At 41.7% G+C, this 12,008-nt stretch overlaps 1 protein-coding gene across 2 annotated transcripts in view; it reads left to right on the top strand.

Moving 5' to 3' along the window:
• The window catches only part of RANBP17 (RAN binding protein 17), a 1,522,743-nt gene that overhangs the window by 883,932 nt on the left and 626,803 nt on the right, over nt 1-12,008 (top strand). For both annotated transcript variants that reach the window (XM_078653359.1, XM_078653358.1), the window contains exon 15: nt 2,211-2,284. In XM_078653359.1, coding sequence (XP_078509485.1) covers nt 2,211-2,284 — 74 coding nt within the window. The remainder of the gene's footprint in view (nt 1-2,210; nt 2,285-12,008) is intronic.

Here is a 12,008-nt window from a genome sequence, read left to right as displayed (position 1 = left end):
GAGTGCTTCAGTCACTTGTTCATATTGCCTAATTAAGCAATTAACCTTGCATTCCAAGTTTGTGCATTTTGTGTTAAGCAGGCCGATACATAGTGTGTTTTTTCCTGTGTATATACCCGTATTAAGCAAGAACATAAGGAATTTGGAAGGCCATTGAAATTATGCAAAAGGGGAGGACTAGATTATGTGTCAAGGTTGACCAAAATATGCTGCATATTACATGGTGTTATGCAGCATATTTTGTGATAGGAGTACTAAATTATGTTGTTATTTTTACAAGTTAACGCTGCCAGGACAAAGGTTTCACCTCGTTAGTACTGCTTTAACACCCAACTAGAACAATTAACAATTTAAAGGTACCAGCCAACCTTTGTAAAGGGCCTTTCACATCATGGTAACTTGTTGCAGCGTTTTTTAATAAGTGTTAATCCGATTGAGGTCGTGGCAATTTTTTTTTTTTTTAATCTGGAAATTCTGCATCAGATGATAGTGTGACAGATGTGGCTCACCCATACTATAGCCTTATAGCCCGCCGTAGCGGGCTATACCGGCTATTAAAGGCCCGCTGAATCGTTAAAGGCCCGAGCCGAAGGCGAGGGACTTTAACGAAACAGCGGGACTTTAATAGCCGGGATAGCCCTGCTACGAAGGGCTATAAGGCTATGAGAACATTCTGCCACTAGAGGGCAGAATGTTCTAACAAATTAAACAAAGGGTTCTCGAAGCTCGAGGGGATATAAATCCCCTCGAGCTTCGAGAAGCCTTTGTAGAACATTGGAATGTTGCTCTGCCGGCCTTTACCGGCCCGTAGAAGCAGGGAGCACTCCATTGTCTGCAATGGAGCTCCCAACATTCCATGGTTCTAATTGTGCTGAAAACGCTTTATACGCAGAATCCCATAATTCTAGTGACCTGGGGTTGATGCTTGTTTGAAGGTGTTCAATGAACTCAACCGTGCTTCTCATGTTTGGGTTTAATTTCTAAATTTCTTCTAATTCGACCTGATTTTAGCCAGTGAAATCGAATTGAAATAACCAATAGATTTTAAGATTCAAATAAGAATATATTATCCAAAGTATCCACATGTGTTTTCCGACTGATTATTATGTGGTAACTAACAACTGTGCAGTAAACATTTTGGTGCAATATTGGTAGCTGTCCTGTAAATGTTAGGTGTTTAACGGATCTATGTTTCATGTGTGTATGTCTTTCCCTTCTGTTAGAGGTTTCAGGAAGTTATGCACGACCTTATCAAGAGGTTTCCACAATATGTTGTTGGCATAGTAGTGACATAATGGTGGTCAGGGTATATACTCAGAGTTTTGTATGTTGGAAAGTTCTTCCCATTATAAAACAAACAGCACAGAGTTTAGGTTTCTGGACAGTTGCCAACACATCCTTTTTCCATTAAAGTTGTTGAGGGGAATCTTTTCTTTTTCTTCACCAGAATCATGCGGTAGTGGTAGGTCCCGTAGCAATGTCATGAATGTTAGACCTGAATAGACCAGTTTTTTTTGTGGTGGTCTGCTGAATTTTCAGCTTGCATACTTCCAGTATGTGCAAATAATTCCATATGATACAGTAAAGCACAATTGTTGTTGGTTCAAAGATCAAAGTATATGGCTACAGTGACAACAAATTTATTTAGACTACACTTGAGACTACCGACTGTATTATGGTGGTTGTAGTCTCTTGTTTTGTTTATATTGAATTACTGAAACAGGTACACCTGAAACCAATGACCCTTAGATGTGAATTCATAACTGGCGACATAACTGTCCTTATTGACCTGGAGTGAGGTGTTCATAGTAGCCTTTATATATGTTTTAGGATGACTCCAGACACCAGCCTGTGCTTATTACATTTCATTATCACACGTGCTTTTATGTTGATGTATCAGTTAATATTCTTGCCCAAGAAACAGTTTAGTATAGTGTCACAAGTCAAATGTAATAAAACAAAGTATATGCAGTTCATGTTGTCAGAAAACCATAGAGAACCAACAGTTTCTAGCAGTATTCTTAAGTGACATAGTAATGTATTTTATATATGTAGATTATCCTTCACAATACCATATATTTTTTATTTGTCTTTGTTGTTACTTAACATGATTGTTTGTTTTCTAATAACATACAATTATTAACTGTGTAAACAGATATTTCATTTATGTCTACAACTTTTCAAATACATGCTATTTTTCTTCTCCTCAGGTATATACCAGAATGTCGGAAGTATTAGGCATAACAGATGACAATCAAGTTCTAGAAACATTTATGGCAAAAATGTAAGTTTGTGTGTGAATTTTGAATTGATATTATATACTTCTTAACTTGCAAATGTTGCGATCTCTTTGCATCTGCCATACAACTACAACAATATTCTTAAAGATAAAACTAGTACCTTCTGTTGTGGCTGAAACTAAGCATCAGATGGGTTTATCCATTACACATATTTCGAATTCTGTCATTGTATGTACCTAAATTGTAGCTATGTATTTTTGTGTGTGTGCGTATATATATATATATATATACATATATATATATATATATATATATATATATATATATAACATATGTGTGTGTGTGTGTATATATATATATATATATATGAAAGTTTTGTGTTACATGTTTTTAAATGAGCACTATGCACTTTATTTAATGTCACCTTTCAAAGCCATGTATATTTCAATGCAATTTGCATGTTACAAGATGGCCACCATCTTTGTGAATGTCAGTAGCCGTCTTCTATGTCCATGATAATGTCAGACTGGCTAAAGGTTTAAAATGGTGACTCATATGTGGCACAAACGTAACACTGACGAAGCCTGTAAAGGCGAAACGCGTCTGTTTGGGGTGAGGGGGGTTTGGTATAATACATTTTTGAAACGGATACCAGAGTGCCAGCCGTATTCTTTCCCAAACAACGGATGAGAGGAGGAACGTGCAGTGATATATATGAGCAAGGCGGGAAGAGCCGCCGAAACGCGTCTGAGCAGAAGCTGTTGTAACAAATAAAACCCTTGAACTGAGATACACGGAGTCAGCGCCTCTTTTGATGATGAAAGTTTGGTTGGTGGTAATATATATATATATATATATACACACACACACACACACACACATACATATCGCACGTTCCAGTGTTATTGCACAACGGTAAGTGGTATTGACACACACATTTTAGAGGGACCTGTGCAATATGGGAAGTAGTTCACTGAAGTCTTTAAAATATGGGTTTCATCATGATATTGACAGCCCCCAAAACTACTCAGCAGAGCTTAATCACTGTCAGGACTGCTAGGATTATTTGTCAATGAGTAGGTGTCAAGAAAAGTATGTAGCATTGTGCGGCACATTCTCTAACAGTATTATTTTGATCTGTTTGAGCTATAAACAGCATGTTTAGCTGACACTTGGACATTTTTCACCAATTTGTTATCAACAATATATCTGTGATAGGTAAACAAAACGTTAACATTCTAAGTCAAACCATTGCCCACTAGATGCCTCTAGATAACAACAACTTTAAAAAGCTCTCCCCTCACAGAGAAATCACTCTGCAATGCAAATGATGTGTATGGAAAAATTCGACAGTATTAATTACATAATTATTATCCTCTTGTTTTTACTGCACACAGCCGACAGCATTGTCTAGTATTTCACTATTTTCAACTACCCCAATATAAACATATAATATAAAAATACATAACTGGGAGCAAGTGTAATATGCCCTATATTACCAGAATTATTTAGATGAAAATAGTTTCATTTTAATTGATTACATTTAAGATAATATTAAGAATTAGAATTAGAATTGGTTAATATTCATACATTTTAATTTATTTATTTGTAATATCATTTAATGTATGGGTATTTGCTTTTTATGTTTTCTATGATTTTAAGGGGGTGTATGGGCTCTTAGAAATCAGCAGTTTTTAGGCCTCTTGGATGAGCAGTGCTTAGCAGTGGTAAACAGTTTTAGGGTTTGCAACGGGTTAGTTATGGGCTCTTATGGTTCAGGGCTGTGTAGTGTATAGGGATCTTAAGCAGTATTTAGTGTTGTGGTTAGGATTTATTTCTGGGTACTAAGACAGGTTTTCGGTTCTGGATGGGTAGTTATTAGGTGTTGGAAGGGAGGGTTAGAGTTCAGGTATAAGTAGTGTTAATGGGTGGTAAGGAGTTTATAAAGTTAATGGATAAGTAGTGTTAAGGGGTACTAATGAGGTTTTAGGATTTGGGGATGGATAGTCTACATCTACGTATTTTTTTCTGTTTCTTTACTGTTCTGGAATGGGTAGTGTATAGGGGTAATAATTTTGTGGGGGGTCAAAAATGCATAATGCTTACAGGTAGTTAGGATTTTTTAGGGTACAGTGATGGGTTAGTATTTTTGGGGGTGTAAAGATTTTTTGCGGTTCAGGTCTGGTTAGTGTTTAGGAGGTTTATGGATTGGTTAGATTTTAGGGATGGATAGTGTATAGAGGCAGTAAGGAGCATTTAGGGTCAGGGATCATGGAATAAGAATGTAAAATTGATTTATGTTAACTACATCTATTAGGAATGATTATTAATTGCATTTAAATTAAATTACATTTTATGTAGTTTTATTATTTTACTTAGTGTGATGTAATAACTTGATGTAATAGCATGCAAGTAATGATTGCTACTCATGATATGATTGAGATATATATTAATATATTATATATTAATATTATTATTAATATTAATTACAAGGCAGCATTCATAACGCAGTGGGTGCGCGGAATGTGGGGTGATGTCCCGCATATTCAAATTTAACTAATCTGCCAACTACAAAACAAACAGACCTGCACTGTCAAAAAAATGAATTCCTTTATTTAGCAAGAGTGGTGTACAATAACACCAAGACAAAGCATTTCATCTGTGACACTAGTGGTGCCTAGTGGTTCATTCTGTTGTGAGCAGATTACTGATATATAATAATTTGCTGAACTAAACAAAGGTTAAAGTGACATTATAGTTCGAAAATTTTAATAATATCCTTTTTAATACTAATAAAACTTTAGAAATTCACTGAAAAAAACTATGGTTAAAGGAGCGTTATAGTTTGATGACAATTTCAGTTAAAACATACTGTTTAAAATTAACAAAACCAATACAATTCACCAAATATTGTTATCTCCAGTAAAGTTAACTCATTCCCTAAAGTAAAAAGGAGAACATAACTATAACTTGTGCCTTCGTCATGCACAGTATTATCAATGATGCAATTTGAAATGTCATTAGGAGTTATATCAATGCAGTCATTGAACGTCATGAGTGATGTAATGTGCATGATGAAGGGTGCAAGGTATAGTTACCTTAGGGCAAGAGTTATAGTTACCTATATATTTAAAAGTTATACCTCCCACAGTTCCGGCCGATCTATTCCGACAAACGATGCCAGTGCCATTCATGGGCTGTGGAACCTGGAACATGCGCAAGATAAAGAAAGCCAATCCGGCACCCCTCCACTGTGAAAACTGTTGTTTATTTTATGACGAAATGAACACCAGTTTTCACCTCAGAGTGGGCCTGATTGAAGTGTGTGTGTGTTTTGTTTGTGTGTTCTCTGAAAAAACAAAGGTTAGAGTAGCGTTATAGTGAGGTGAATGTCCGTGGCAATATTATACTGTATTTGATTTAGAAGGCATTTTTAAGGCTTGCCTGTAGTCTTTCGATCTCTTGATTTGCTTTATTTCACCTACTTTAGGGCCTCATCTGCTGTTTTTTTTTTTTTAAAGCTTTATTTTTCCCAGTTTTTCATGCAGGAATAAAATGATCATTGCACTGCAGAGTATAGCATTGGCAGCAGTAAAATAAAACATGCATATAAAATCAAGCAAGAAATTCTTGCAGTTATTGATGTAAATGGACTGTGCATTATGGGCAAAATTCAATGACAGAAATCAAAAGCGATCAATAAAGAGATTTTCAACACTAGGAGACAATAACTTCCACATAAACGGAAACATCATAGATAACACCCCAACGGTAGCGGCAGCTAGCAAAGGTTGATCGACCATACAGACATATGTTCCAAAGCTCGCGTCTAGCCGACCCCCTCAGGAACAATACCGCTTGCTGTCTGTGAGTGTTGATCAGATTGCTTCTTGGCAATGTAATCCCTATACGGGCCCCAAATGTCCACTGGTCGCGATGAGCTAGGGATCAGAGTGGAGTATTCTTCGCAATTTACGCTACAAAATGCCAAACTTCTGAGCCATGCCTGCAGTTTGGGGATCTCTTGCTGCCCCATAATAGAGCAATCTCCCGTTTAGCCAACAGGAAGCCCAGTGCTGCCAGTTTCCTGACTGTCCGAGGGAAATTGGCCACGTAACCCAGCAGTGCGATCTCAGGGGTGGGTACTAGCTGCATGGAAAGTATGTTACCTACTGCGGTGTGGACCAAGAACCAGTATTGGTGTATTTTAGGACATGTCCAGGAAAGGTGAGCAAAATCAGCAAATGGAGCCCTACATTTTTTACAGTTGTTGGGCCTGTTGGTCTGTGGTAATATTAACGTTTAGAACAACAATAAAAAACACCACAGAAATTCACTAGTTACAGTTAGCAGAGCAAGCTAACTGGAACTTGCTCCTCTGCCATGCACTTCTTATGACCTCACATATTACATAACTCATGAAATGTTCTATGACCTCATTTATGACAACACTGATGACATCTCAAATGATATCATTGATGACATCACTGATGACATCATCCAATGAATGTGATAGTTTGTTTTATAGTTTACTTAGTAGTAAGTAGCTACCATATTACTTTTCTATCTCATTTTGGACAGCCTACGTCCAGCTGATAGGTGTAAGTGCTTACAAAAAACGTGCTCCTAAAGGATCGGAGTTGTGTAGAAGTATTGAACAGGTTATACATTTTTGCATTGAAGAGGAACTCTATGCAGTTGATGACTTGTGTTTAGCATGTTCCACACAAGTTTACATGCTGCATACTAAGTATTGTAAGCAGCCTTGAGTTACTAGACAAGATTGTTACAGCATCACCGTTTCTACATAACATAGAAGACTCTTCACCAGGTATTAACCTATGTACATGTACTCCTTTAGCTTCAGAAGATGGGCTACCTGTAAAGTTTTCACCAAAGTATGAAGGCTGCAGGAAATAAAATCTTTAGCATCTTCAGACCTTGGTTATTTTTAAGCTAATAGTGTCTATTTTGACAGATGTTGCATAGAGTACACTGTTTTTAGTAGACACTTTTTAATACCCTGTGATGTATTTTTCATGAGAGTTTCACTGTCTGCAGACAGTGTGATAAAGAGTAAATTCTCTCCATATAGTAACCCCTGTTTATAATACCCATTTTTCTAATCACATATCAACTTAATTTCTCAATGTATGTTAGGTGACTGTGAGAGGTTTGATACAGAAAAAAATCAGTCCTTAGTAGGTCATTAAATTTGGGACGAACTTTGAGTATCTTGAGTCACTTGGCTGTCTCTGAACAGTTGTATGCATATTGAAAACTGTGTGCAATGAGGGTTTCCCATATGTCTGTGTTTGATTGTTAATGTAAAGTAGGTTACCAGTGAAGTTTATGGTATAGGGTCAGTGTTGCACATATCATATGCTTGCTACGCATAAGGGTGTGGTGTCTGTGATGGCATTAAAGATGCATACAAAATCAAAGCGAGTGGAAGGGATATATAGGAACAGAAAGGTGTAACATAAAAATAGCAGTGAGACTCTCAACAGTGTTGTTCCTCCAAACGTATATTTTCCTTAGGGTGTACTAGTGACTGATCGTAAACATCATACGGAATTATCCTCCACCATGAGGCATTAAAGATGCTTTTTTATAATATTCTGTCTCGTTTGTTCTTACTTACAGACCTCTAATGCCATACTAATTTATAGAGTAATGTGTGCAAAAGAAACTTGGATGATGTCATCAGTGATGTCCAAAATGATGTCATAGAACATTTGTGATGTAATATGTGAGGTCATGAGCAGTGCGGCTGCGGCGCATGTTGTGGTTAGCTCTGCTAACTATAAATGGTGAGGCCCCCCTTCCTTTAAACTATAGTGCAGGCCCTGGGGGATGGGGTCTCCATGGCCTTTTAAAGGCTCGATATGAGGGGGCCCTCATTACTCTTCCCCATATTTATTTAGTTAGACTCTGGGAGAAGGGTCCCCGGTGCCAAATACGGGGAAGGGAGCCTGTCCTTTAGACATGAAACAATAGAACACACTTAATCTCAGCACTCTCAAAATGATGCAAACATATGTATTGCGGCACCTTTAAATGACACACGTAGAGAAGGAACTCTGCACGCTCAAAATGAGGTAAACAAACTGATCAAGGTGCTCTTAATAGAAAACGTGTGCTTATTAATACAGCACTTTTAGAAGGAAGACAAACTATACTAAGCAATGCACCTTCTCAGATGTCAAATGAAAGAAGTCAAATATTTATTTCTTTATAAAGTTTTATATAGACCGAACATAACCCATGGGGGTATCAGAGCGCTTTACAGTACATAATTATCACATGTTATACATACAATCGGGAATCGCATCTAATACAAATGAGGTAGACATTGCTGTTTGGAGTTAATCGGTGGCAAGTAGGCATCAGAGAATTAAAGGTTTAGGATGTTAATTTGTTCTTTAGAAACATTTTCGCTTCTTTTTTGAAGGCAGTAAGAGAAAAGATTCTGCGTACGTCTGAGGGAAGGTTGTTTCAAATCTTCGGTCCGATACCTGAGAAAGCTCTGCACCCAGTTCTCTTTTTGTGGCAGGATTGAGGTTTTGGTAGTAGTGAGCTCGCGCTTTGCGAATGTCTGCAACCTCCCAACTGCTCTAGCTTTTGTGCTAAATAGCTGGAGGTGTTGCTATGTAGGGCTTTATGTGTCATGCAGGCGATCTTTAGTTGTATTCTCGACTCGTAGGGTAACCAGTTCAAAGCTTTCAGGGCTGGGGTGATTTGGTTATTTCTTTTTATTCTGGAGACCAGCCTGGCCGCAGCGTTAAGCGATGACCTGATCGGTGCTAGCTTGTATTTTGGAAGAACGCATAGAGGGGTGCTTCCATAGTCCAGTCTTGGTAGTACTAGAGCTTGAACCGCCATTTTTAGAGCAGTCTGTGGGAGGAAGGGTTTAAGTTTCCTTAAGATACTCAACTGAAAGTTGGCTTCCTTGGTGGCATTGTAGATTTGTTCCTGCATATTTGAATGTTTGTCAAGGGTAACTCCCAGGGATTCTGCGGAGTCAATGATGTGTGGGATGCAATCAAAGAAAGTAAGATGCTTGAGTCATAAGTCTATCTTGGGTGTGTGATTGGGATGGGAGGATCTCAGTTTTCTTGGTATTGAGCATGAGGTGGTTGCCATTGAGCCAACTTTGGGTATTATGAAGAATGGCGTTGAGGGAGATAAAGTCATCTGGTGAGGAGATTTTCATATATAGTTGAGTGTCGTCCGCGTATAGGTGAAATAGAATGTTTGCAGAACTAAGCGCATTAGCAAGGGGTTCCATAAGTAGATTAAAAAGGATTGGTGATAATGCTGATCCCTGTGGAACTACCAGTGTGACCATGGAAGGTGAGAATGATTGCTTCAACTTGATTCTTTGGATTCTGTTGCTTAGGAAGGAGGTGAACCATTGTAACACTGGATCGGTTAGGCCCATGCTTCGTTTAAGTAGGGACAGTAGATTGTCGTGTTTAACTGTGTCGAAAGCGGAAGATAGGTCAAGAAGTATCAATAGGCACGATTCGTTATGATCTAACATTTTTAAAATGTCATCCATTATATGGGTAAGTGCTGATTCAGTACTGTGACCTTGATGGAAGCCGGATTGGTGTTTAAATAGCAGATTGAAGTTCTCGATGTGGTTGCAAAGTTGAATTTGTACACATTTTTCCAATAACTTTGCTAGAGTGGGGATGCTGGATATAGGGCGATAGTTGTTGAGGTCTGTGGAGAGGGAGTTGGCTTTCTTTAGAATAGGTGTGATCTGCCCTATATCTGAAAGAAACATGTTAGTGTTATATTCCTTACCTTAGAATATCCCCAGGCGTCAGACTGGATCCGAAAAGTTTTCGTCAGCAGTACCCCTGCGCGTCACTAGGCGTCGTCTGTGGCTCCGCGTCCGTCATCGTGATCGCCGGGATGACGTCGTCGGAGTACTTAGACGCCGCCCTCGCGCGCTGACGTCAGTTCTTCTTTTTTCCGCTCCAGCAAGCGCAGATCCGGGAAGAGCAGTACTCGTAGTCATTTTTTGACTAACTTTTTTAATCACTTTTGTTCACTTCTCGAGTCGACCTTCAACTTGCGGTGCCGGTAGGGATGCCTGGTTTTAAACCTAGCGAGGACTGTCACCTCTTGATGTCGGTGACCGACCCCCACCGTCGGTGCCTTTACTGTCTCGGGCCGACCACGATGACAAGTCGTGCCCCGACTGCCGGGCCTTGACCTCGAAGGTTAGACGGGAGCGGTCCCGTAAGCCGCTCGACCTCCGGCAGTCGGCTCCGTGCCGTTCGAGGTCCCGGTTGTGGAGGAAGTCGAGGGACCGGTTGCGGAGCCGCAGTCATCGCCGGTCGACGAGTCACCACCACTCGTCGGGCTCCAAGTCCTCAGGTAAGTCGAGGCACTCGAAAAAGAAGTCGAAGAGGCATTATCGCTCTTCTGACTCCCGACGCACGCGCGATGAGGCCGGGGTTTGGGCGACACCACCCACGCGGCTCCGCCGGAGCCGCAAGCGCTGCGTCCAGCTCCACACCCAACGGTCCCTGGGCTGCTCGCGACGCCGGAGGAGATGCGTGACTACCTCGTGGCCATGAGGACTCATTTCCCTCCGACAGACCCTGCCGAGGTGCCTTCAGGTCCACGGGTCCGTCTGGGAGCCCTAGCGGGCCGGCGGCTCCGTCCCCGGCCCGCACCACAGGGCCCTGTAGGATTCAGGCCTGGATCTGGGTCGTCGCCAGTCGACCTTCCGACTCCTCTGCTGGCACCGACCCCGAGGGTGTCGCCCACGACGCCGTCCCCAGCCCTGGTCCGCGTTCTGTGTCGGACCGGCGCCGCCCGGCGCCATCTCCGGCACCAAGAGGTGAGCAATTCACCTACGACTCGGCTCCGTAATTTTTCCCTGACTAACAGGAGATGGATGATGAGGGGGACTGGGAGGGGTCTGAGGACCCTCTGGCACCGCAGTGCCAGTTGAGCCAGGACTGGGCAGACGTGCTAGGGGAGGTCAGTGGTCTGGACACTTCTCCCAACACTGGATTCGTCTCTCCTCCTTCCGTGGTTACGGAGGAGGGGGCTGCTTACAGCATGGTGTTGAACAGGGCGGCCAAGACCTTGGCTCTTGAGCTCCTGTCGCGGCCGTGTGGACTAACCTCCTCACTGAGGTGCTCAAACCGCAGGCAAGCTCCTCGGAGCCTCTACTGCCGTTCAGCGAAGCTCTCACCGATGTTCTGTTGAGCACCTGGTCCAAGCCCTCCACAGGCCTCCCTGTGGATCGGAACGTGGCCCGACGCCACAGCCCGGCTCCGGGCGCCCCAAGCTTCCTGTACGTTCACCTCACCCCGAGAGCCTGGTGATCCAGGCCTCTACATCCCAGACCGCATTCCCGACCGCTCCTCTGGATCGGGAATCCAAAAGGTACGATCAGTTTGGGAAGAAACTGTTCTCCTCTTTGAGTTTGGGGCTGCGGTCTGTCAACACCGCCTGCCTTTTGGGCTGTTACACCCACTCTCTGTGGGATACGGTTGCGGAGGTGCTGCCACAGTGCCCGGAGGAGATCCGGGCAAAGTTCGCCCAAACCCTATTCCATTGCAACGACAATGGCAGTTAGCCGCCATGCCTGGCTGAGGTCCACCAACTTTTCGGGGGATGACCAGGCCACCCTCATGGACATGCCCTTTGATGGCCCGTCGCCTCTTTGGCGACAAGGCGGATAGTGCGCTGGAATGTTTCAAGGACTCCAGGGCTACAAGCAAGTCCTTGGGTCTA

The sequence above is a fragment of the Lissotriton helveticus genome, chromosome 7 (assembly GCF_964261635.1).
Source record: "Lissotriton helveticus chromosome 7, aLisHel1.1, whole genome shotgun sequence".
NCBI lineage: Eukaryota > Metazoa > Chordata > Amphibia > Caudata > Salamandridae > Lissotriton > Lissotriton helveticus.
Note: the sequence above shows the minus strand (reverse complement) of the source record. Positions and strands in the feature narration are given on the sequence as shown.